The sequence below is a fragment of the Pavona decussata genome, unplaced genomic scaffold (assembly GCF_977016875.1).
Source record: "Pavona decussata unplaced genomic scaffold, jaPavDecu1.1 SCAFFOLD_114, whole genome shotgun sequence".
Classification (NCBI taxonomy): Eukaryota; Metazoa; Cnidaria; class Anthozoa; order Scleractinia; family Agariciidae; genus Pavona; species Pavona decussata.
This window is the reverse complement of record NW_028145528.1, coordinates 5,873,037-5,897,838: the sequence shown is the minus strand read 5'-3', so window position 1 is coordinate 5,897,838 and position 24,802 is coordinate 5,873,037. Positions and strand designations below refer to the sequence as shown.

General features: G+C 37.9%; 2 protein-coding genes across 2 annotated transcripts; one reads left to right on the top strand and one right to left on the bottom strand.

Annotated features, from left to right (window-relative positions):
- The first annotated feature begins 116 nt into the window (after nt 1-116).
- Nucleotides 117-19,438, top strand: LOC146470444 (periodic tryptophan protein 1 homolog). Its single transcript, XM_085122569.1, has 18 exons — nt 117-278; nt 1,409-1,467; nt 2,965-3,158; nt 4,143-4,228; nt 7,107-7,209; nt 8,126-8,236; nt 9,123-9,241; nt 9,322-9,389; nt 10,300-10,396; nt 10,754-10,815; nt 11,084-11,117; nt 11,796-11,873; nt 13,803-13,893; nt 16,653-16,732; nt 17,033-17,074; nt 17,212-17,317; nt 17,973-18,067; nt 18,145-19,438. Exons 1-18 carry the CDS (start codon nt 222-224, stop codon nt 18,289-18,291), a joined length of 1,629 nt encoding a protein of 542 aa, XP_084978695.1. The 5' UTR covers nt 117-221; the 3' UTR covers nt 18,292-19,438.
- Nucleotides 18,379-23,374, bottom strand: LOC146470443 (ciliary microtubule associated protein 1A-like). Its single transcript, XM_085122588.1, has 4 exons — nt 22,936-23,374; nt 21,243-21,466; nt 20,595-20,735; nt 18,379-18,884 (listed from the first exon to the last, which is right to left on the bottom strand). The coding sequence occupies exons 1-4, from the start codon at nt 23,267-23,269 to the stop codon at nt 18,795-18,797; spliced, it is 789 nt and encodes a 262-aa protein (XP_084978714.1). The 5' UTR covers nt 23,270-23,374; the 3' UTR covers nt 18,379-18,794.
- Nucleotides 23,375-24,802: the final 1,428 nt, after the last annotated feature.

Genomic DNA, 24,802 nt, shown 5'->3' with positions numbered 1-24,802 from the left:
ATACGGTAAATGGTCCTAAATATTAAAGCTGTTCCGTTCTCCCCTTCCCCTCCCCGGAAGGGTTCTCCCGGAAAAGCGGAACTTTATGGTCAGCAGCTATCCTTGCTAGTGCCGGTCTTTTTCTTAATCTCCGGCACGTGAAGCCTGCAAGAAAGTTGTAACTTTAGCTTATCATGTTTTTATCAAATATTTCGACCAAGAAGTGGACGTAGATGTGAAAAATGATTACTTGTTTAGGTTGGATCAAGCGAGGAGCAGCAAAGGCGATTCCTGATAAGGTAGGCCAAATCTAGAGTCTAATCATGCTCCGAGTTTACCACAACCTTGTGGTCTTCGAGACGTCCTTTTTACCACGCTGAAAATAAGAATTTATGTGTGATTGTCCTTTCCCGATAATTTATAACTTTACGGAAGTACATATCCAAGGATACGCCTGAAAGAGTAAAGTTACGCTTATGATAGCTAGGGAGGTGTTTAAAGAATGGTATAAATGGGCTAACACTCAGTGGGAAATTCATGGGTTCACTTGAGCACTTTAACAAAGCAGAGTTATTATCCGATCCATCATTCGTGTAATGAAGGAGTCTGTGACAAATGCGCATGGAGCTTTTCATTATTAATTGGTTTCCCATTTTATTGTGGGAAGTAGCCAACAATAATGAAGATCTGGCAAACAAAGCTATAAGGCCCGGTTCAAACGTTGAACTTCACGTGAAATGAACTAAATTGCAATTCGAGCCGACCCAATTTTGACATAGTTTGACTATTCCTGTGGCTGGACCCTTCAACACATCCAACTGGGCCCCCATTTCAGGCATCACTCGGCCAATAGTACATGTAACTGTGATGTTGGTCGCCAATTGTGGTGTTTTAGGATACCAATGAATTCAGATTTAACTTTGATTTCTTGTGATGGAGAAAACATTTTTTATTCCCAGCTTACACCATCTTAACAAAGAATCCCAGCTGTAACTGAAGTTGAGGTTGTATAAGCATCACAAAGTGTCCCTAAGAATCATTCCCTTAAACATGTACAGTTGAACCTTACAGTATAAACATTTACTAGAAAAACAAAACAACCAAACAAGAACAGCACTTGAAGGTTTGATACCTGTAAGTAAACACCTGACTTCTCAGTTGTAATGCTGTACCATCCTATGGCTGGTAAACCACCACGGCCGTTAGCCTCCATGGTAGGCATCTTCCAGTGCTATCTAGAAACTTTAATACTAAACAGTAGAAAGAGTGACTGGCAATGGAAAGAGAACTCACAATGTTAATCATCTGGTTGTACAAGTGTGTAAATACAGTTGTAATTTAACACCCAAACAATGTTGAACCCTTTGTAGCATACATGTACATTGGATGTAATGCCCTTCAGATCACTAAGTTTAAATAATGTCTGTAGGTTGCACTGTCAAAGGAAGAACTTCAAGATATCATAGATGAGGCAAATGAAAAATTAAGGTAATCCATGATTGAACTTTATACTGGTCTTTATACATGTGCATATTTTCATGTACATACATATGTATGTATAATTTATAAGTTTTATCTATTTTTATTATTTTTTTTTAATTTACATGTAATAAAAAAAAAATTTTTTTATTTAACAATTATTCGCCGAAGGCGAAGTAAATATTGGTGAATATTCCCCGAGACGAAGTCGAGGGGAATATTCACCAATATTTACTGAGCCTGAGGCGAATAATTGTTTTAGTATAATTACTCAGGTGATTATCAGAGAAAAACAAGTACCGTCCGAAAAATGTCGATTTTTTTGTTTGTTTCAAATCGTCACGCGTCAATGAACAGAGACGCGCAGTCTGCCGATCACATGATGCTCAATCGAAATCACATGCGCAATCGATAAACTGCACACGGCCTCCAGCAGAATGTCAGTATTCTTTAACTGCCGCTTCATTGAGACGAAGCACTGACTTCTGTGAATGAATGTTGGGTTTCTCCGACCCGTTTAACAAAATAGATGGAGATGAACCAGGCTGTTTGGTGTAAAACTCGAGCCGGGATCACAAGTGTTAGCGATAGCATTTTATTGCACAATTTCTTGTTGACATGATGGCTTCGCCGGTTAACGGACGTTTACAAATCGCCCTCGGAGATAAACTGCTTCAGGTAAGAATTAAGTCATTTGTTGGCTTCACTAAACAAGTACACGGTTGTCGCAGATGAAAATATTTTGTTGTGAGGTGGTGACTTAGATGGTGGTCGAGAGCCGCTCGAACCGACAACAAACTAGTTTTCAGATGATAAAAACCGTTTTCTTTTCTCGTCACTGAAACGTAAAACTTAGAGAGACCTTTTTTCATCTTGTGTACTTCCATACTTTCAAAAAGTCTGTCTTAAATTCGTTTTGTTTGTGAAATCATTCTGTTTATAAAGAAAATCTTGCTCGAATTTAACTTTGTTGTCTTCATTTTAAGTCATCGAGATCGACAACATGCAATTTGCAAGGGTTTTTTTATTACGATTAGCAAAATTTTCATCTCTTGCCTTCGAAAAGTATCACCTCGGACTTAGCTGCATCTTTAGTGCCTTTCGGAATTGCATTTTCTTTCATCCTATTTGCTTCTTTTTCGAAACTGTCAACAAATAGCTAAGCGGCCATTTTGAAAGTTATAGTGCTCCCGCTATAATCACCTCGCGCGAGGTCATTATAGCAGAATATGACGCAATCCTCGACCAATCAGATCAACAGAATCTCTATAATCACCTGAGTAATTATACTAACTTAAATTAAAGACTTTTTGCAATGCCATCATTGTTGCTATTTTGAATAATTTTGCTTTTGGATAGCATTATTCTTGCATGTACAGCTGTAGCCTTGCGTTAATGTACTTGCCCAACACTGCTCCATGTTTTCATAACAAAAATTTAAACTTTTAAAAACTAATTTGGCGTAGCAACTCAATTAGTAGTTTTTTGTTCTTTTACTCTATATAGGGAGAAAGAAGAGGCTGAACATGAGGCAGAAAATGAGGAAGGGAAATCAAAGGAGGAAGTCAGTCGAACAAAATCAAAGTCAACTGCAATGAAAAGCAGGGTTGGTGGCAACGACAGTGACGATGATGATAATGATGATGATATAGACGACTTGTATAATTTGGCACATTATGACAGCGATGAAGATTTAGAAGGTAACACTTGAAACAACAGATGCATTCCATTTCCTGGAAAATGTAATTTGTGTGCTATTAGGTCCTGTTTTAAAAGAAAATGTACAGAACACGGTATTAATTTTTGAATCAAAAAGCCAATTAAAACACTTTGAATTCAACATTGATATGTCAGAGCTGGTAGGTGTAACTCCCTTGCATTCAGATAGCAAATGAAATTGTCAATATTGGAAGTACATGGTAACATTTAGGCTGCATTCGATTGGCCATATTCTGGAATAAGAAATTATACATGCAATGATTAACTAAAAATTCCTCATGAAAGGTTTTTGGAATGGCCCTAATTTACAAAATGGGTCTTGAATATTTTGTGTGAGCAAAAGTTAAAACTAAACTAAGAACATACTTTATGAGAAATCAAGAGGCTATTCTGTTTAGTTTTATCCTGGAAAATGGCAATCAAATGCTACCGTAGTCATGAAACCATGCTTTTTTCTCTTGTTCAGAAAGGTTTTTTTTTAACTTTTTCTCACCTGTGCCATGATGTACATGTACATGTAAGTGAAATGGAAATTTGCCTGCATACCAGTACCTGCCTTAACTTTATAAAAAAATACACTTACCCACCAACCTACATCATGTACAGTCTACCTACCTACTTACCTACTTACCTACCTACATGAACCTACCTACTTGCTGTACCTGGCCCCAGTTGTTCAACGAGTGGATAACTTTATCCACTGGATAAGTCGCTATCCAACAGTACAAAATAATTAATGTATTCCAACCAATTGCAACGCTTTTGGTAAGTTTTCCACACAATCCCATACTTAATTTTCACATATGCTTCTACACTATTCACAAACTATAGGACTATCAGGAAAATCTTGCACGCATTTTATCTGCCGGATAGCGACCTATCCAGTGGATAAAATTATTCGGAGGCCTACATGTAGTTATACAGATTTTTGTCAAATTGTGATATTTGTGATATTTGTTTCTTAGGGGAACTCATGTCTGGTGCAGGAATGGCTGGTGTAACATACTATGCTTCAAACAAAGATGACCCTTATATTACTCTCAATAATCCAGTGAGTCACATCTAAGGGTCTGCAGTACCAGTAATGCATGTTTATAAATAAGTATATACTTGTTTAGTTGGGTAGAGGGGAAAGGGGGAGAGGAAGGGGTGGGAAGGGGGTTGAGAGGCGGATAGTAAATAAATTAAGTTATCCTAGTTATAGTTGTATCATGTTGTATAAATCTGTTAAAGTGCCCATAACGGAATTTTTTTTATTTTCTCATCTGAATCTTTACATTACGCGAAGAACGTCCGCGAAAAAATTTTTGGATTTGCATGAAACGTGAAATTTTTATGAATTTTACAAATCTTTAAAATCCTATTTTATTGCGGTCCACCCGCCCCGCTGATGAGAATGCCGGCGGGCTCACAATAAGGCAACGTGACATGGTCTGTGACGTACATTCAGGAACTCTCGAGTCTATGCACTCACTTGACCTTCAGTAAAGTACATTCGCGGCAGAAAGAAAATCGTCAGATTCACCGGTAGGAAGGAAAAACTTAGCTCCAAATAAGTATATTCCATGGCAGAAAACTTATCTGACACGGAAAGTGAGCAAACCGCTGAGGAAAGCAGCTAGGACGAATTTGAAAGCGTCGAAGTCGAGGCGATAGATGGCGTCCACGAAACAAGTAATACGTGTGAAGATGATGATACACTCGAATTGACGCGGACGAGCCGATAGCAGACGAAGAATGGCTAAAAAGATATCGCAAGGAACAAGAGGAGAAGCGACGACTCGAGGAAGATTTAACGAAACTCTTGGAGAATAGAGTGCGTGTTAGTGGATGGTAAAGTTCTCACCTTGCATTTTGCATACGCGCTCTTCATTATCATCTGTCAAAACTATGGCCAAGTGCTCACATACATTCGAACGAGTTATTTTCCATGTAGATGTACTTGTGGTAACTGTAGCCGTGATCTGCTAGCAAATACCAGCGACTGCTACTGCTGCATGGAACTCGAAGGCAATTGGGAAGCACTGACTAGCGACATTGTTCTCGCGGAACTACAGGAAGGACACGTGTTGAACTGTGATAATAATAGCTTGTCTCGTTCTCTGAAATTTCGGCCATAAATTTAATTGTAGGATGGAAGTTGTTAGCTTGTCCAATGAACAGGTTAATTTCCTTTTTGTCACTGTCCCACAGTTTACGAAATCCATTGTATCTTTTAGGCGCATACGTCTTGCGAAATGTTCGAAGTCTAAGAGTTGGCGTCTAATGTAATTCGTGTCTGTCATCGGTGTCGGGACAAATTTGAGCCCTTTAGAAATAACGCTAACAGGCTGTCGCTAAATTGTTTGTTTGAAAAATTCTTCATGAATTTCTTGTGTTTTTCTCTTTGTGTCTCAATCCGTTTTTTAGCCAATTTTTTTCTGCGCTCTTTGCGCTTGTTATTTGTTTGTGCCCTTTTTTATTTTGAACCCCCGTTGTGGTGGTTAGGTTTTCAGAGATAACGCTGTTATACTTTTCAACATTTTTATTGTTTGCAGAATTCTGCAACACAAGTGTGTACAATATTTGTTTGAGCTCGTTGAATTCTTGCTGCAGTTTATCTACCTTATCTGGCTCGTGGTTTACAATATTTTTTGTGTTCGCCGAGTGCGACTGTTCTCGCATCGATCTATTTACATCAGTGGTAGCATTTGTGCTAGTATTTTTTGAGAGCTTGGTCTCAACGAAACTTCGGGGATCTCACGATCTATGAGAATATATACCAAAACAATTACGCCATATTTTATAAAACTTGCGACCGAGTTAATAGTGAGGTCAAACTATAAACCTCAGAAGGTTACAACGCTTAGAATGTCACAAGCGGGTGTGAATATTCGGCATCGAAAGCTTACCATTCGCTTTTCCCTGCTCCTCTTCGAAGGTGGTTCTTGGTCTTCGTCTTCCTTTCGCTTAGCTGTTTCAAAGGATAAACACAAACGCGATGTCATCCTAGTTCAGTTCACGTTTTAAGTTTAAACCTGAATTCATCAGCCTTGTGAAATCCTTGTCATTGAAGTGCATCGAGCACAAGGACGAGGTCTTTCCAGGCACGCGTCCACATCTTCCTCCGCTCCAGCATAAAATCGATCCATTTCTTTCGCCTCCTCAGTCTTTGCAGATATGTGGTGCCAAAGAAAGGAATCCTGTGCATGCTTATTCCATTGGCTTCGTCTTTGATGTTTCCACATCTCGCTGCAACACATCTTTCTGGCATTTTCGAGAAACGTGCAGAAATACCGCGACTTGTTTTCAGTGAGATCCAGAGAAAGGCTGAAGTCACGTGTTCCTGAATCTACGTCACAGCTCTTGCTAAACCGAGAGGAGACTAATGCGAATGGTGGGCCTAAATGGTGGCAAATTTGAACGTCTTATAAAATTCATAAAAAATTGGTGTTTTATGCAAATCGAAAATTTTTTTCACTGAAGTTCTTAGGGTGATGTTTAGATTCAGATAAGAAAATAAAAAAAATTCCGATATGGGCACTTTAACCTGTGGGTGAGCAGGTGACATATGAGATACATTAATTTTTACATGATTGAATGAATGTGACTTTATCTTATATCCAATTATTATATTTTCTGTTCTGTATCATAACATTTTCAATGTTGATCCTGAAATCAGATTAAGTTTATAAACTGCAGGTATAAATACATTTGCCAACACACCACTTCCACTTTGATGAAGTTTTGTGTTAATGTTTTTGTCAACTAAAGTCAACATGAGTTCAGTAGAAGAACTCAAAAGAACTTGGTATGCATGAGCTCTCCCTACTTTAACATTTTAACTAGGTTTCATTTATTTCATAATGCTATAATAATTATAATAATAATAATTGGTTTATCTTTAAATCAGTGCATTGCCTTTTATCTCCTTTTCCATGTACATCAAGGATGATGACAATGAGGAAAAAGAAGATTTTAATATTAAATCAGATGATAATTTAATAGTGGCTGGCCACGTGGATCAGGATTTCAGTAATTTGGAAATATCAGGTAAGGTTAACTATAAAACGCTTCACCAGGGTTGGTGGTTCCAGGCTGTGTTGGCTCCTCATTGCTGTGTCTGTTTTCTTAAACTTTGCTTCACATACAGTAACTATAATACCGGCGACATACATGTACAGCTGTACTGCTAGGGGTAACCCTGTGATGGACTAACATCCCATCGGGGGGGGGGGGGGGGGAGGGGGGAAGGCAGGAGGAAGAGGCAGGAGGAAGAGGGGATAGCAATCCCCTAGTTGCTTGACATGCTATAGAAACTGGTTTAAGCTCCGGCCAGGCTCATAGTGCAACTTTACCTTTTTGCTTCTCCAATTTACATGTGAGTTTCTGACCAGGCACATAATTAACAATATTATTCCATAAGTGTGCATTGGATATGAGACGACAGATAGTGAATGAGATGCATAGCACTGAGTTGGCTATAATCTTGTCATATCCTTCATTCCAATGAATGCTAGTGGAATAATAATTGTTTTATTGGGAACAAACAAGAAATATTGCTAGATCTTGCTGTTTATAAATTGCTTTTGCAAGAACAACCAAGAGACAATTTAATGGTCTCTATTTTGTAGGCAATTGGTATCATGGCTCAAACACTATGGCCACTAAGCCAATCAAATCCCTGGTATAGTACTTAAGTGGAGAGTGGAGAGGGTGGACTGAAGGACAACAGAGATGGTAAACTGAATGAAGATTCACAAATGGTACATTTGGGACTTGAATATTATTGCCAGTTGAGAGTCTAGCCTGGGAACAGCAGAGACAGTCTCCACTCTCCACTAAAGTACACTGTACCATTAAAATTTATTTTTATAATTATCAATTTCTTTCCATTTCTGTCATCAAGTCAGTTCTACTGTTAGCTAATGTTGAATACTCCATTAATTAATATTATTTTAATTTTCAGTTTACAATGAAGAGGAGGGAAGCCAGTATGTTCACCATGACATTTTACTTGAAACATTTCCTCTGGCTATTGAATGGCTTGATTTTGATCCTGAAGACACTAGCAGGCCAGGTGTGTGGAAAGAATTACCTAGTTACCATGAGTATAAGGACGGTTCCTCTTAACGAAAACCGAGATTTTTTTGTGTAGTTAATGGCTATATGGGAAATGTAGATCTTTGGAAGGACTATAGATTGGAATCCAATAAGAAAATTGGGGAGATAACCACACATTTTTGAGAGATAATTGCATGCATAAGTGATAATCATGAGTTTGAAAAAGCTGTTAGTTTGAGTGTATAAAATAGTTATGTAACAATGTACAGCAATCCAAATTGAAGCTTAAAGTATTAAAAAAATCTCTGAAAAATGCATGCATGGTTACATTTAAGTTTTGTTGTAGATTCCAACATTCCTTGCTTAGATCTACTTTTCCCCCACAGTCATAAACGGTGCAAAAATATCTTTGTTTTAGTAGGCAGCATCCTTATGAAACCCGAGTTTCTCTGACAATCCTGAGATGCACAGAACTTATGCGTAGTAGCAAAAAGAGCCACCATCCTTAAATCCTTTGCTGGGTGGGAAATGCCCTCTATGTAATGTTTAAAACACGAGCAGCAGTGTTTTATCGGGATTTAAAACAACGAGGCGCAGCTGAGTGGTTTTAAATCACGATAAAACATGTGCTGCAAGTTTTTTGAACAGCTTCAAAAACATTCCTGGAAAAGCATGTGTCAAGAGAGCTCATAACAATGATACTTTTGTGAACGTTGGAAATAAGCATACAAGAAAAACATTAAACTCTAATAAGGAGGAGGTTTTATCGGGTTTTAAAACCACTGCATGTGATGTTTTATCGACCATTTGATAGGTCAATGAGCTTATGAATTATTAATGAGTTTATGAAGTTTAATTTCTTGATGATGCACACACTAATGCATTTTATTTTCTTCTGGTAGGTAATTTTGTGGCTGTAGGTACAATGGAGCCTCATATTGATATTTGGGATGTAGATGTGGTGGATACATTAGAGCCGGTGATCTCACTGGGAAGGAGAAAGAAGAAAAAGTCAAAGAAGGTCAGCAGATGCTCTTCAGTGATACTAATTAACAAATTGATGACAGACAAATTATCAAATGAATGTTTTTTGTTGTTTAGAAGTCAAGAACCTCTGAGGAAGGACACAGTGATGCAGTCCTTGATTTATCTTGGAATCATCTTGTGAGGTAACTAATTAAAGATAATGTGAACTCTACCTTGTCTTGTAGAGTTATAGAATGGTCTATAGTTGGTGATACAGTGTGCATCTCAGAAAATGTTAAGCAAGTCTTTAATTCTCAGCAATTAAAACTGGAGTCTCAGAATCTCAGGCTTGCCAGAATTTGGACAGTCTCAAAGTCTTAGATTTTGATAATCTAGATGTTTGATAAGCAAGGTTCTTACTGGTGATGCTGTCGACTGGCTGTGTATAGTTACTGTTATATGGAGTTCTGTGGTTGTTGGTGATTGCATGGTGCTTATTTCCATCCTTTTTTTTCGTTATCAGTGATCGGAGGTTTTCAATCCTTGTTGTTCAGACATTAGGCACTGTTCTCTCAGCAGTCGACTTTGATACAGATTTGTTTGATCGTAGACATCCACTCTTCTGGAATTTCAGTTCCGTTATCTAAATTGATGTTTTGAGAATGACCTCAGTCTTTAACCCTACGAGTATATCAATGTGGGTCAATACAGCAGTAAATCTTGTCCTAGAGCAGATGGTATCCAGTTTCATCGGCATGTTCTGAAATGGCTGAGGTCTGCATTCATGCAAACTGTATCTCATGTGTTCCTTAATATGTTCATGCATCAATCTCCCTGTTTCTCCAATATTGACCTAATTACCATACTTGCAGGGAATCTTTTAGAGTACTCGACATAATGCTTATATCAAAATCAGCGAAACCTATTAAGGATATTGTTTGTCAAACAAAACAAGATGGATACTCTGATCAGTTGCTGTAAGCAACGGCAAAGAGCCTCTGATACCCCTTTGATATACGGCTGATGTACCCCTTTGACACGCCTGTTTGCTTGTCTAATCTGCAAACTGCACCATGTTTTTGATAGTTTTGTTGTTTGTTTTTAACTTTTTAGAAGTGTTTTAGCCAGTGCATCTGCAGATCACTCTGTTATTTTATGGGATCTGACCCAACCAAAACCTGTACACTTCTTGAGACACCACAAAGATAAGGTAAATTTTTACTTTATATTTACATTTTGATGGTCGTTTATTGCAGTCCTGTGAGGTACATGTATGTCCAGAAATGCACGCTAATGAGCATGAACTGTTTGATAGAAATCACAAGATGCACCCTAACCTTACAATGTAATTCTTACTAAAACGCAAATTAAACATGAAGTCATATGAAAATGACGAAAAGGTCTGTCGTATAAAGTACTCAACATAAGTGAGTCTTGCATGATAGTATCCAGTCATACAATGATGTCTTTCCTATGGCTTTGCTGCACACTAATCTGCGTTTGGCTGACAACTCCTGCTCTACATAAACGAGTCATTAACTGAGACGGAGGTAATTAATAATTTCAGGTGCAGTCATTACAGTGGCATCCTTATGAATCACAGTCAATTCTCACAGGATCTTTTGATAAGTAAGTTTTGTTAGCTACATAGCTCAGACATAATTCTTATGTTGCTTTTGTGCAAGGTTTCTTTGACAAGTTTGATTTGCTTTTCCTTTTCAAGTCTTGTTAACTAAAACAAAACTTGTTAAGTGTATTTGTTAAGTGTGTTGATGATTTTTGCAGAAGAAAACTTGTTGACTGTCAAAAACGTTATCCTGGATATGGTACAACACTACAGGTGTAATGACTAATCAGAGACGATTTTTTCATTTAATTTATGTTTCCTGTCAATCAGGAAGGCCAAAGTGGTTGATTGCAGAAGTCCTGAGGTAACTGGTTTCCCTTCATATATAGCCATGTTCACATTAGGTCACAAGAATTATAGTCATTTGTGATCTTTTCATGGTACATGTCAGTTGTTAGCATTATGCTTCAGTCTACTTGTGGATTTCTTTGTAAGCTATGCAGAAGTTTATCTTTAGCTCTTTTAATTTGTTAGTAAAACATATACAAGAATAAGGACATTATTGGATGTTTCATTTTAACTAAACTTTTACTTTCATTCGCAGTTCAAATTGGCTTACATGAAACTTTTACTTGTGAAAGAATTAATCCTTTTTCAGCGCACTGAAATTTTAATGACTTCACTTCATCCTCATTCACCTCTGGAATTCTTAAATTGGGTGGAATAGCTTGACTGATTCCGGTCCAAACTAGAAAGTTTGCATCTTCTAAACGTTCCCTTTTTGCACGATTACATTTTAATCAATACGTTGAACACTGATCACCCCAACAACAGCTACCATTAATTTTATCCCATCTAAGTGATAATCTGATGCATAAATTTGGCTTTTAAAGTAGCCACAAAAATTGCTTTAAACACTGCCCAGGTAAATGGACTTAATGTGATATTTCTCAAAACCTCCCTCATTATTTTTGTATTCTTTTAAGACATGCGCAGCACTTGTTTGGAGTTCCTAAAGTTTTCTTTTCCTTTTGTTATGTAGAGTAACATTAAATCGTGGAAATTCGACGCAGAAGTGGAGAGAGTCCTCTGGGATCATTTTTCACCCTTCAACTTTTTAGTAAGTAGTACAAGTCATAGAGTTTTGGGTAAGAACCCTTTTCAGAAACGCGTTTGAGGGCTTTGACTACCATCACTCGCAGTTAGTTATTGTCATCATCATTATCTTTATTTAATCACGATCATTTTACAAAGTGGTCTTCCTGCGTGCAGTGCTATCTACCTCAATAATATAACTTAAGATTACAGTGTTTTCTAAATAATTTATACCCTAAAATTTACTGAAAAAAGATTTCTATAATTATTCCGTAGGTAGCAATAAAAGTACTTAAAAAGCTATCCTGAACTCTTGCTTCGACATGGATGTTGTTCCAGAGAACAGATCCTCTTTTAATAATGAAGGCTCCATTTAGCAAATTCTCCAAATCAGCTTTAGGAATGTGCAACTTATTTGTGATGAATTTGTCATGTTATAGGAGTGGACATCTGATTCTTTGCTGAAAATCTCTCAGATATGATGGGCAAACAATTATATTATTGACGATTTTGTACATCAATATGGCGAGCTGTCTTGCTCTCCTATGGTCCAATCTTTCCCAGCCTAAGTCTTCCAGTGAATCACTAGATCATGCGTGACAGTTTGAGAGCGTGACGATTTTGAAGCGTTTGGAGTTTTTTTGATAGCCCTTTGCCTATACAGCCCCAGGCACAACTGGAATAATCAAAATAAGGCAAAATTAACTTGCTTGATAAATAGTTAGCCGGGTTTTCAGAGGTATGATTGGACCTATACGTTTTAGCACTGCTGGACCTGCTGATATTTTTTTCAAAATCTTTTTAATGTACGGCTTCCAGGTAAGGTTTTCGTCTGTTAAGATTCCAAGAGATTTATGAACTGTTACCCATTCCAAAGGTATTAATACCGTTAACCTTAACAACAAAGCTGTTGCATCCTTGAGCAAGTTTGGAATGACTTCCTATTAATATAAATTTAGTCTTCTTTATATTAAGAGTTAGCTTATTAACTTGTAACCACATCTGACTTGTTTCTTTATCCTGATTCATTGGGATTGAAGAACGTCAAGATCTTCAGCTGCAAAATTTAGGGTAGTGTCATCTGCATACATTAGTGTCTTAGAGTGCTGGTTACACAAGGAAGATAGTTAACATATAGGATAAATAACAGTGGACCTGGTATTGCCCTTGTGGAATTCCACAAGAGGCAATAATCTGAAAGTACCCTAGCAAGTAAAGTTTTCTGTTTTCATCCGGTCAGATTGGACTTAAACCAAGTTAAAGCTGTTGATCTGACTCCACCGAGCTCAAGCTTGTGTAACAGAAATGTTCATAGTGTCAAGTGCTTTTTTTAGGCCCAGAAATAACACACCGTTTAAATGCGATTGATTTATATTTCTAATCCATTCATTTTTAGCCTCCAATAGACCTTTGTCACCCCGGGCCATGTTGTGTCTCAAAGGAATAAAAAACTTTGTTTCTGCAGCCTCGCCCAGAAGCGAACTCAGTGCGAGGCTTTTCGTGCAAAAACAAAGCTTTTTATTCTCCTGATAGTCAACATGGCCGCCGAGTGACAACGGTCTATAGCTAGGTAGTTTCTTTAGAAAATAGAGCTCTAAAGCCTGATTGAAAGTCTGTTAATGATTAATTATCGTTTAAATATGGTATGTTAGCTACAGTATTTACTGAACCATATGTTCCTCGGCTGGTGAGTGCAGGTGTCTTTTTACGGCTTTTGTTTTCAAAAGTCGGAAAAGGCGTCTCCTCTCGCTGGCTACGTGTTCCTGAAGCCGTTGGTTCCAATTAAAGTTGCTACTTATAACTCGTTTAGTACTTTGTCGGGGTCTAATACCCACGTTTTTCAATACCCTTCCCCATGCACCCTCATACAGAAACGAGCCCGTCTTGAATACTCGTCTGGACCATCTGGAATAATGGTGTTTTAATGATCCATACCTCAATGATTTGTGTGTAGGTTAGCACAGAGAATGGTCACGTATTTTGCTGTGACGTCAGAGTGGACACTCCAGTGTATACTCTTAAAGCGCATGACGATGCAATTCCAGGTGAGCTCAGCAACGGTATTAAGGACGGTATTTACTAATACAGAAGTATTTTTGCACAGCTCAAGACTATGCGGGAAGAGCAGATCTTACCATGGGTTACTGGAATCCAGAAAGAAAATTGGGTATAGCGAGGCATTTTTTAGAGATAATTAAGAGAAAAAAATTATTCTAAAAAGCAGTAAAATACAAAGCAATCATGTTTTTCTTTTTTTCTTTTTTTTTTTTTTTCAAATTGAAGCTTTATTATCTCTGAAAAATTCATTGTTACCCCAATTTTCTTTTTGGATACCAAGAGCAGTTGTTAAGTTCTGCCTTCTCCGTAAAAATATCCCTATATTAGTGGGCACCACCCATAGGAAACCCAAGTATCTCGAGTATCTCACTCTTCTCTGTTCTTTCGACAATATTTTTTTACGCAGGGTATGGCATGCTAAGCAACAGGGTACGTAGTAATGTGTTGAACCAGTTTTGCCATGAGAATGTATCGTTTCTCTTCTAACTTACGAAAGTGTTTACTATTCAGGCTCTTATTACGGAAGTTTGAATATCACAAATAAACATTGTAGCAGAAATATTGTTAAGCTGCATGGGCAGACGTGAATAAACAAGGACAAGGAACGCATCAGTAATTCTCACGTCAGTTCGCTGACATTAGAGAAACTGAGCATCGCGTTTACGACAAACTTGAGATTCGCATTTATGTTTTCTTGAAACAATTAGTACATAGATGAGAATAGTGCAAAACATTTTTGGCCTTTGGTGGTAACCCAAAACTACTGAATTTTACTGAGAAACTGAAAACAGCGAGCGGTAAATATAGGATAAACATGGTCACGTGGTCACTTCTGTCGTTTCCTGTTTCCCGTAAAGGTAATCAAGTGGCCGGATGAGCCGATAAAGGCACTTGGAGTGTATTTTACGTATGATATTAAGCTACTTCACGAAAAGAATTTCATAGAAAGATTAGATTCTATTAAAAAACTTATTAATCTCTGGTCGTCCAGAGGTCTTTCCATTTATGGTAAAGTGACGGTCATAAATAAAATCTTTGCTAATTCTAAAATTTGTTTATGTATCGTCTTTACTTCCGACCCCCAAGGAATTGGTAAAAGATTTAAACAGATTGTTACTTAAATTTCTATGGAAAGGTACGGATAAAGTCACCCGAGCGTCGACAATAAATGATTTTGAACATGGAGGCTTAAGAATGATTGATATTGATAGTATGATCGTATCTCTAAGATTAGCATGGCTAGAAAGAATATTCAATGAAAATGGTGGAACATGGAAAAGCTACCTATGTTATCTCCTGGAACGCTTCGGTGGCTTATTCTTCATTAACTGTAATTATGATTTAAAAGATTATCCAAAATTGTCTCAATTCTATCATGAACTTCTGAGTTGGTGGACACATTTTCGAAACACCTTTGATTCAAAACGTGATTGGTGTCATATAATTTGGAATAATAAAGAGATACGCATTCGGAATAAACCTGTTAACTATAAAAAATATTTTGAATCTGGTATAATTTTTGTTAAGGATCTCTTATTTCATTTGAATATTGAAGAGTCATTTAACTGCATTAAACGCAAATTTAGTAAAACGAATCTTTTAATGTGGGCAGGACTTTGTCATTCTATACAAATTAACCTTAAATTAGATACCCCTCAGAATTCTCTAGCACCCACTCCAATTCTAAAAATAAAAAATAACACTTTTGATGTAACAAAAAGGAAAACAAGAGATTATTATAATTTGTTAATCAGTAACAAGGCTCAATTTCCGAATGCTATATATTGATAATTTAAGAAGTGAATTCCATTTGTCTACTGACCAGCTGAAACAAGTCTTTAGACTTCCTCATAGCGTTGCTTTTGAACCATACGTAAAAGCTTTTCAATACATAATATTAAACTCAATTTTGTTCACTAACGTTAAATTGCACAAAATTGGTTTTATAGAGAGTGACCTCTGTAGTTTTTGTGAGACAGTACCTGAGACTTTACATCATTTACTTTTTCTATGTAGCCATTCAAGGCTGTTTTGGTCCAACTTCGAATGTTATTGGCTCTCTTTAACGAATGACAAGATCCAATTATCTCTTCAAGGTGTAGTAGTTGGAATAATTTCCTCTCAATACTCTTCACTTCTAAACCTTCTAAATTTTTTTTATTATCATTGGAAAATTGTATCTATGGGACTACAGGAGAGATCACGTGCACCCTGACTTACAGAGATTTAAGGTCAGACTAAAATTGAAGTATGAAATTGAACGTTTTATAAGTTTAAAAAGCAAGAATTATAATATTTTTAAAAAGAAATAGATCTTTCCACCTTCTTTGTTATTCAACTAAGTATAAATGTAAGTATACGTATATATATTTTTTTTCGCGTAGTGTAATCTTGTATCCTTTTAGAGTTTTAGTTTTGTTTGAGAAGTTATATGTATATATATTTTGCGTAATGTAATCTCGTTTCCTTTTAGCTTGTTAGTTTTGTTTCATTAGTAATTATTGTAACGCAAGTATTGTAGAATAGTGTAAATTGTCAATTATAACGTTTTGTAATCTGAACTACTGTAATTATTGTAAAAAAAAAATATTCTCAATCTCTCTATTACTACTGTTGTTGGAAAGCAAGAGTGTCTTATTTTGACATTTACGAAGTTTTTAACACTTAAGAAAGAACAAGAACAAGGAACAGTAGTGGCACTGCGCAAACTGACCCAAATTTTTTGTGCTTTTCTCACTTGTCATAGGGCTTGCCCTAAGCAGCCAAGTACCCGGATGCCTGGTTACTGCATCCGCTGACGAGACTGTCAAAGTCTGGGATATACAGGTCAGTTGACATGCTGATCACTTGTCGATTGCCAAGTGTCTGTTCGAAGAAAGTTTATCTTGACAGAAAGATGCTGTCAAGGCCCTTAGATCGTGTGCAAAGCTTGCCTTTTCTCACTCAGTATGACACATGTTTTGATGTACGAATCAGTGGTGCTGTTTTAGCTACAACCCCCGCAAGATACTCATGGCAAGCAGTTCCCGCTTTTGTATTGCTCTTGTTGATTTGTTCGTTGATGATTATATTAGCGTCTTTTTTTCCCATTCTTTCTTTCTTTCCTGTTTTTTTTTTTTTTTAAAGGATAACAAGCCGTCTTTTGTTGCGTCAAGAAATCTCCAAGCGGTAAGGAAATACGAAGCGTAGCTTAGTTTAGTTATTTTGCCACGCCACAAGCGTAGTGTAAAATAATGGAGTTTATGTTTATGACGAAAAGCCACCGGCAAGTGAGGGTTAAAACTTAAACATCTTTTTGTTTTCAGGGGAAAATTTTGAATGCCTGTTGCTGTCCCGACGCACCTTTCGTGTTCTGTTTTGGTGGCGAGAAGCAGGGATTACGAGTCTTCGATATTACAGAGAGTGCCCCAGGTAACGATTGACCCATCTGTAGTCACTATCAATTGAAGTCCGTCCGTCAGTCAGTTAGTTGGTCGGCGAGTCAGTCAGTCAGTGAAACAGGCGGTCAGTTAGACAGATAGCCAGGCAGTCAGTCACTCAAACAGTAAGTCAGACAAGCAAAAAGACAGACAGACATGCGGTCAGTCAAACAGGCAGACAGACAGGCTGTTAGTCAGTCAGACAGACATGCAGTCAGTCGGTCAAACAGTAAGTCAGACAGACAGGCGGTCAGTCAAACATACAGACAGACAGACAGTCCGACATGCAGTCAGTCAACCAGTCAGTCAGTCGGTCAAACAGTAAGTAAGTCAGACAGACAGGCAGACAGGCAGTTAGTCAGTCAGTCAGTCAGTCAGTCAGTCAGTCAGTCAGTCAGTCAACTAGTCATTCCGCCGGTCAGCTATTCAGTCATCGTTTAGACAAAATACAAACAAGCAAACAAAAAACGAAGTCAGGAAACGCAAGTTTAAGGGGTTGGTTGTAACGGGAGATAATAAATAAATTGTAGATATACAGGTCAACCTCATTCAGTACTGTTTTTAAATCCTTTCAATAGCCTCGCGTTATGGATTATTTACGTTGTCAAGTATCGTACGTACCTGAATCAATTTTGATTCCGTCCTAGTTCGCCGGCAGTTTGAATCAAGGCAAAGATTGGTACCGACTACAGCAGTTAAAACCTCTACAGTCGACACAGAAACACAACAATCTGCACACGAGGTAAAAGCTAAAAGCTTTCTTGCTTTTTGAGTTTTTGTTTTCTGTTATCTTAAAGCACACTTATTTGTATTTCTCAGAGTAAAGAAGCTGTAGAGTCATCAACGGAAGTAAACCCTGAGCCGATGGAAGAAGAATCAGCGGCTGACGCCATGGCAGCTTTGAGCCTAAGCAGCACTGTGAACAGCGGTCATTCAAAGAAAAAGAAGAAAAAAAGACGAAAATAAATTGACTAAATTTTATATAAAAATGAAAACAAGAGTTTTTTTTCTCCATTTTTATTAATATGTAGGTTTTCGTGAGAAAGAATTAACCGTGATCCTTTGCCTAAAAGCATCGATTTTAACGACTTACCGTGTTTTTATCTCTTCATTCAATCTGTTTTTCGTTTTATTTACAAATTTGTTTTAAGTATTTTACAAACGCATGGAGTTAACAATTAGAGTTCTGTTATTACTTTTACTACTTTAAAAAAATGTAAAATATGTGGAAATGTACGCTACCGATTCGAATCCAGCTGTCTCGTTTAATCCTGGAACATATTAATTCGGGTGAATGAAAAAGTTAGTTGCAAAAGAAAGATCTCTTTTCCTCAGGAAATCATATTTTTATTCGTGAAGCGAGCCATTTGTAAAATTTTACAAGACGGGACTCTACAAAGTGTTTTTGTACAAACATAAAAAATATGGCAAACGTCATTCGAACATAGAGCACGTGATCATTTATATGATCACGTGGTAGTCCACAGTGGAACAGTGATGTAATCGCTGTGTCTCACTCCGAAGCTGAATTTCGGTGGAGACGGTTTGTTGTATACAACCTGGAAAGGGAAAAGCACAGGATAAGAGTTACAAGAATCTAAAGAGGACATCTTCACTATGGCGTCATTTTACGACAACTACCAGAATCCTACATTTTTTGTTGTTGTTGTTGTTGTTTTGTTTTTGTTTTCTCACGCTAATTAGAGCTGTTGTTCTCTACTCCCCTTTTTGGGATTCAAAACTTTTGAATTTGAAAGGGAAAACGAAATGAATTCTGGAAGTTGTATAGTCAAATGACGCCATCATGAAAATGTCCTATTGAAGGGACAACTCTCGTATTCTAACGCCTTTAATTTTCACGGATAAAATTCTCTGACAAAAATGTCGAAATGAAAGAAGGCCATCAAAGACTTCCTCGAAAGCGAAAGGAGAACAAAGGCAATTGTAGCTGGTAGGTTCGGAGAATAAGATTGTTAAAGGCGAAGTCTTTTCCCTTCTCAATTTCTTGGTTAGATGCCCTGACCGAAAATGTGACGGCGTAACGATCCTGACGCATGCGTGACGATCGCAGAGTGACGAACGATTCTCACATTAAAATTTGTTTCAGAAATGAGCTTGAATTGAAATATTCATTGGTTGTCGCTAAACGCCCTATAACAAAGTGCCCACACTGACTTTAAGACTCGCAACTTTTTTTTAATATTGAAGCAAAAAAACAACCAAAACTGTGATTTTTCGTAGACTTTATGCGGTAACAATCTGGAATGGTAATTCTTTGTGCACGTGACTTTCCAATTTCCCAGTTGCTCTGCATCTGTTTTTATTTAGATTTTATGTAAGCAACATCGTATTGTTTTTCGTTCTTTTGTTTTCTCGACTCTGTGAACGCATGTGTATACCTATTTATTCCATTTATTTTACTTGGTTTTACTAATACCCTGTTTTGCTTAATTTAGTTTAAGTTATACAACCCGCCTCGATTAGCTTTGCTATATGCGGGTTGTACATTTTTCTAATTTCTTAAATTTTAAATTATTGAAATAAAAAATGAAAAAAAAAAAGACTCATAATGTGAGACGACGTTGCAAATCGTGCAAGTAGCCCTATTTCTACGGCAGCAAGACATCCATGTTTTTGAGAAATTTTGATTTTTCCACCTTTCTGTTATTGGTTATAATCATGTTTGAGTAAATTTGGACGTTGTTCTGTAGGTTTTGGTGGTATCGAGAATTCCAAGATGGCGGTTGTGATAACGAGTGATGTAATTCTTACATCATATGACGTCATTATTCATAATAATAAAAAACATTTATTTATTTACACTACGTAATATAAATTACAGCATGACTGATGCATGTGCTAAAAACTATCTAAGAACTAAACTAGCTAAAAATTATTTGTACAGGATAAAAATAAAAACTCAACGCTACAAATGGAGCTAAAACAACCTACGTTAACATTATGCAAATAAAAAGTGTAGATGGGATCAAAAACAGTAAAATTTAAATTCCTTTTTCTTTATTGATCTTTTAAATTGTCCAGTGAACCGATTTCCCTCGTTTGATTTTCTGGCTGGTTCCTAAGTGCAGCGCCGACATATGGAAGAGACTTCTTTGTCATACCTGTCTTTATGGTCGCGGAATATTAATGTTAATTATAAACAGTTGTTTCACTGAGCCTGGCTAGAATTTTGTAAGGTTCACTGAAGCCATTCCCAGCAGGCTTTCTTGTTCTGTCTACGAATATCATGTATCACATTATTACTGCACCTTTTCAGGACTGTGTTGCCCTGGTCCCGGTTTCAACGTGGAGTCTTCCGGCATGTAGTTTCGACCGTTCATCGTGTATGCTGGCATTCGTCTCTTGTTAGTATTGGGTTGGATTACCTCATATGTACCTGGACCAGGTGTCTGATGAGAGTAACGAGACAATGAGACGAGGAAGGATAAATCGGATTGATTTGCGCACTTGCAAGTTTTCAGTCCTCGGCAAGTTTGAATTCCTCCTGCGTACGATAAATTTCACTCTCAGTGTCAGGTTTTTTTAACACGACTCCTTTCTCAAAAACCTTTGCCAAAAACCAAACTCCCACAATAAAAAGCGTAAGAAGCTACTACTCATAAAATAAATCTGTCAACCTAATCAATTGAAACAGCATTGTAAAATGCTGAAAGGTAGCCATAGGGAGCTTTTCTATTGCAATGGGACGAATTCTGTTGGGTTGGGTTGGTATTATTGAAAGGCATTTGTTGCTTCGCGTCGTAGTTTAGCTGCCTTAAATTTCCCATCTTTTGTAGTGACTTGCCTATTGACTTAAATAAAAGGTATGTAAACATATATGTGTTAGGTACACATATTGCTAATGCTTTTCGGATAACCCATGCTTGGTGCAGAGTATTTGTTCTCAGTTTCCTTACCTTCTTAAGATCTTCGCTGAATCCACCAATAGCAGAGCGTGCACTCAGTGAGTAGGCTGGTGCCGATTGTGCGCTGACCACCTTTGGCCCAATCAGGGGTGGGAGGGAATAAGAATTGGGGGACGGGGTGGGGTCTTCAAATGAGTACTTTGTCCGGGTCTTGAACGTATAACATGGGGCTCTCTTTTCTTGAGGAGGATGGCACTTTTCTGGGGAGTATTGACCTAGGGAAGGAACGAAAGATATTGAATAGTGTGAAATATATGATCTCAGGGAACGGATCAATGCCAAACCTTCCAGTTAACAATTAATTGAGACTACAGTCGACTCTTGCCTTCCCGAGCGCCGGTAATCTCGAGCCCCTCACTTTCATATGACAGCAGCACACTGCGTTTTGATACTGTTTACAGAAGTTTCGCTTTCCCCCACTCATCATCAGGCTTTTCTTTGATTTGTTAGAGAGGACTGGAGCCTACTGTAATCTGCACGAAATGCTCAAAGTCAGAACAATAGCAATACATAGCTCGTTTAGTCTAACGCGCTAGTTGTTGATCTTATAATAATAATTTATTTACTTGTATAGCGCCCTTTAACATTAGAATGATCAAAGAATGGTTAACATTAGAATGATCTTCTCCGGCGAACACTGGAAATCAGTAATAGCTTTTAGTATACAGACAAATTTAAGCCTGACATTCTCCCCTCGCTTGACGTTGTGACATTGTTTAAAATGTGGTAAGTTGTGCAAATTTTGAGGAGGAATTCCATCCTTTCAAAACTGTTACTCAAACCAGCATATCGCCGGTTATACCAGTCTATCGAAGGGTCTCTAAACATAAATCTGTTTGAGAGGATTTGTTCATTAATCCAGCATTAGAAACGGCTGTACAACCTGATGAAAACCTGTGTGAATGTATTTCCTGTGGATCAGAGTTATCGTTGTTTCACGTTGGTATAAAATTCTTCCGGAATTGTTATATCCTTTTACCAACCCACCGATTAGTTTTCACTCGCTCTCATTGGGAAAAATAGTTAGTTGGTACAAAATCCGACGGAAGTTATTTAACAATTATCTTGCGAAAATCGCGCAGAATATCGCCTGATACTTAATCGCCGAGGCCGTAGGCCGAGTTGGCTAAAATCAGGGGATATTCCGCAAGATTGAGCAGGATAATTGTCTTATTCAAAACATTAATAACAAACCACAGTTTTATTGCAGAAAGGCTGGAGAGCATCTTTGACTTTGCTATTTTTCTTCCCGACACAAGAAATTACATATACCACAGGGTATCTGTGTGAATAATGGCTAAGATTGTTAGGAATCTTACCCCGCTAGCAGAGCTTTTCTTTCAAGTAAGTTTTTTAGCATCACAGTGCCCGAAAATTCAGGAGGAAGTCAAAACGGGTAAGTTTACAAGAACGAACGTCCTTGTAAACTTACCCTTTTTGATTTACCCTGTGAACAAGGCAACTTCGCGAAATAACCAGAGACGCGAACGACTTCGTACATGCTAAAAAAACTTGTCAAAAAGAAACATTCTGCTAGCAGGGTATAGGAATATAATCAGAGATCTCGATTATTCGTGTCCAGGGCTGTCGTTACAACCAAAAAGTGTATTTATAACATAATCAGTAAAGAAGCTGATTTAACGTTGTCTTCATCAACAATTATAACTGAATTTTCCAACAATACCTGGGCCAGGTGTAGAGAAATTTGGTTTATCTTGTGTTCGGCTGTACAGTGAAAACGCTGGTGCCGCTTCTTTTCCATTCCGCGTGGCATAGGCAGCGAACATGTACTTTGGACCAGGACTAACACTTGACGAAAATTCTTTATGACGTTGACCAAAACTAAACGCAGGACATCTCTTCTTGCGAATATCATGGCCCTTAATTCCTATAGTTCCTGGGAGAAGGTATTTCGCTGGGCCAGGTCCTCGACATTTAGCGCCGATCAGTACAACTTTTTCGTCCTTGTTTTCAGCGCTTTGTTCGTTGTTTTCAGTCTCCTTGTTCTGTGGTGCCATTTTTCAGAGACAATGTTCAGACATCAGAAGCAAAGGTTTTTTTTGGATTATGAACTAAACTGTTATTGTCCAGGGTGATCAGTTTCATTAATCGCTAATCAAAACAAACGTAAACAATCAACGGAGTGACGTCATACTCACAGCAAATTTATTATTATGCGCGTGCACTCCCCCGGGTAGCATTGAACTTTTGAGTTGCATGGCGGGAAAAGCTTGAAAATCTGTGTGAACGCAAATACCTATATCGTGGCTTTTAGTACTTCCCCGTCACATCTCGTTGCTTTTCTTTTTGCCTTTCTTGACGCTATTTAAATAAGTGAAAAGGTTTTCATATCCGATCGTTTTGCTACAAAGTCGTTTTACTACAACGCTGCGTAGAAAAATGTGATTATTTCTCGTTTGGGTGCAAACTTCTTTCAGTTGTTGTTACTGTGTTTCGCAATGTTTGCGTAAGAATCGGTCGCTTTTAATTGAGATGTGGCGAATCGACCGCGTTACCAGGTTTCTCTCTCTTCCTCCCTCAAGATGGGACCCTGGGAACGAGTCTGCCAGGAACTAGACTATGGAACCGGGAAGGGGAGGGGGGGGGGGGGGATACTTGACCCGTGTTGGGCCAGGGCTGCCGCTGGCGGGTTTGAAGCCCTGACCCTTTTTTAGGACGAAAATAACCCTGTGTAAGACAACCCCCTCTATTTTAAGACCCTATTTAGGACAAAGGGCAACATCCAGCTCTTGTTTTACGCAAGTGTTTATTGGCCATAGTAATTACATTTAAAGTACAAAATATTGACGGCAGACTGATCCCAACTGAATAACTGGGCAAAAATTTGTTGCTGTTTTTTTTTTTTTAACTGAAATATATTTCAGTTATTCTAGCCTTTGTTGTTTATTTTATCAAGCTCGTCACCTCCGCCGTTGAGATCAGTCCACCACTCATCGGTGTGTCGCTGTGGAATTGCAGATTTTATTGTACATTAAAAGGCCTACTGTCACTTACCGGACGCGATGTTCCACGCATTGAAACGCGAACACCAATCACAACAGATAAAATAATACATTGCCTATGTTGCAATGCTAATTGAGTATAGTCGGGGGTGGAATTAAAGATACTGAAAACAATAGCGCTAATATCTAGTCCTGAAAATGATCTTATGTTGACTCATGACCGGCTAAATAAATACAGACAAACGTCTCTGATTTCGGATTGCCAAATACTCGACGATAGTCTTGCAACCATACCCTGTCTAGGACGGTTCCAGGACAGACTCGCTTGTTCAGGGCCCAAAAACCATACCCTATCCAGCGGCACGTCACCGTATAGCCCATATAAGGGAGTACCCCCCCCCCCCCCCGGGAGGTATGGAAACGACCAATAACCGCGCGTTTTTTTGACCAGGAGAACGAATAAAGTCGAACGCCGCCGAACAGTTCCTTTTTTCTGTAGCTATTGGAAATCACGTACCTATTATTGTCTTAAGTTTTATGAGCCATCATAATATTTTAAAGAACGAATTACGAAAGAAAGGAAAAGGA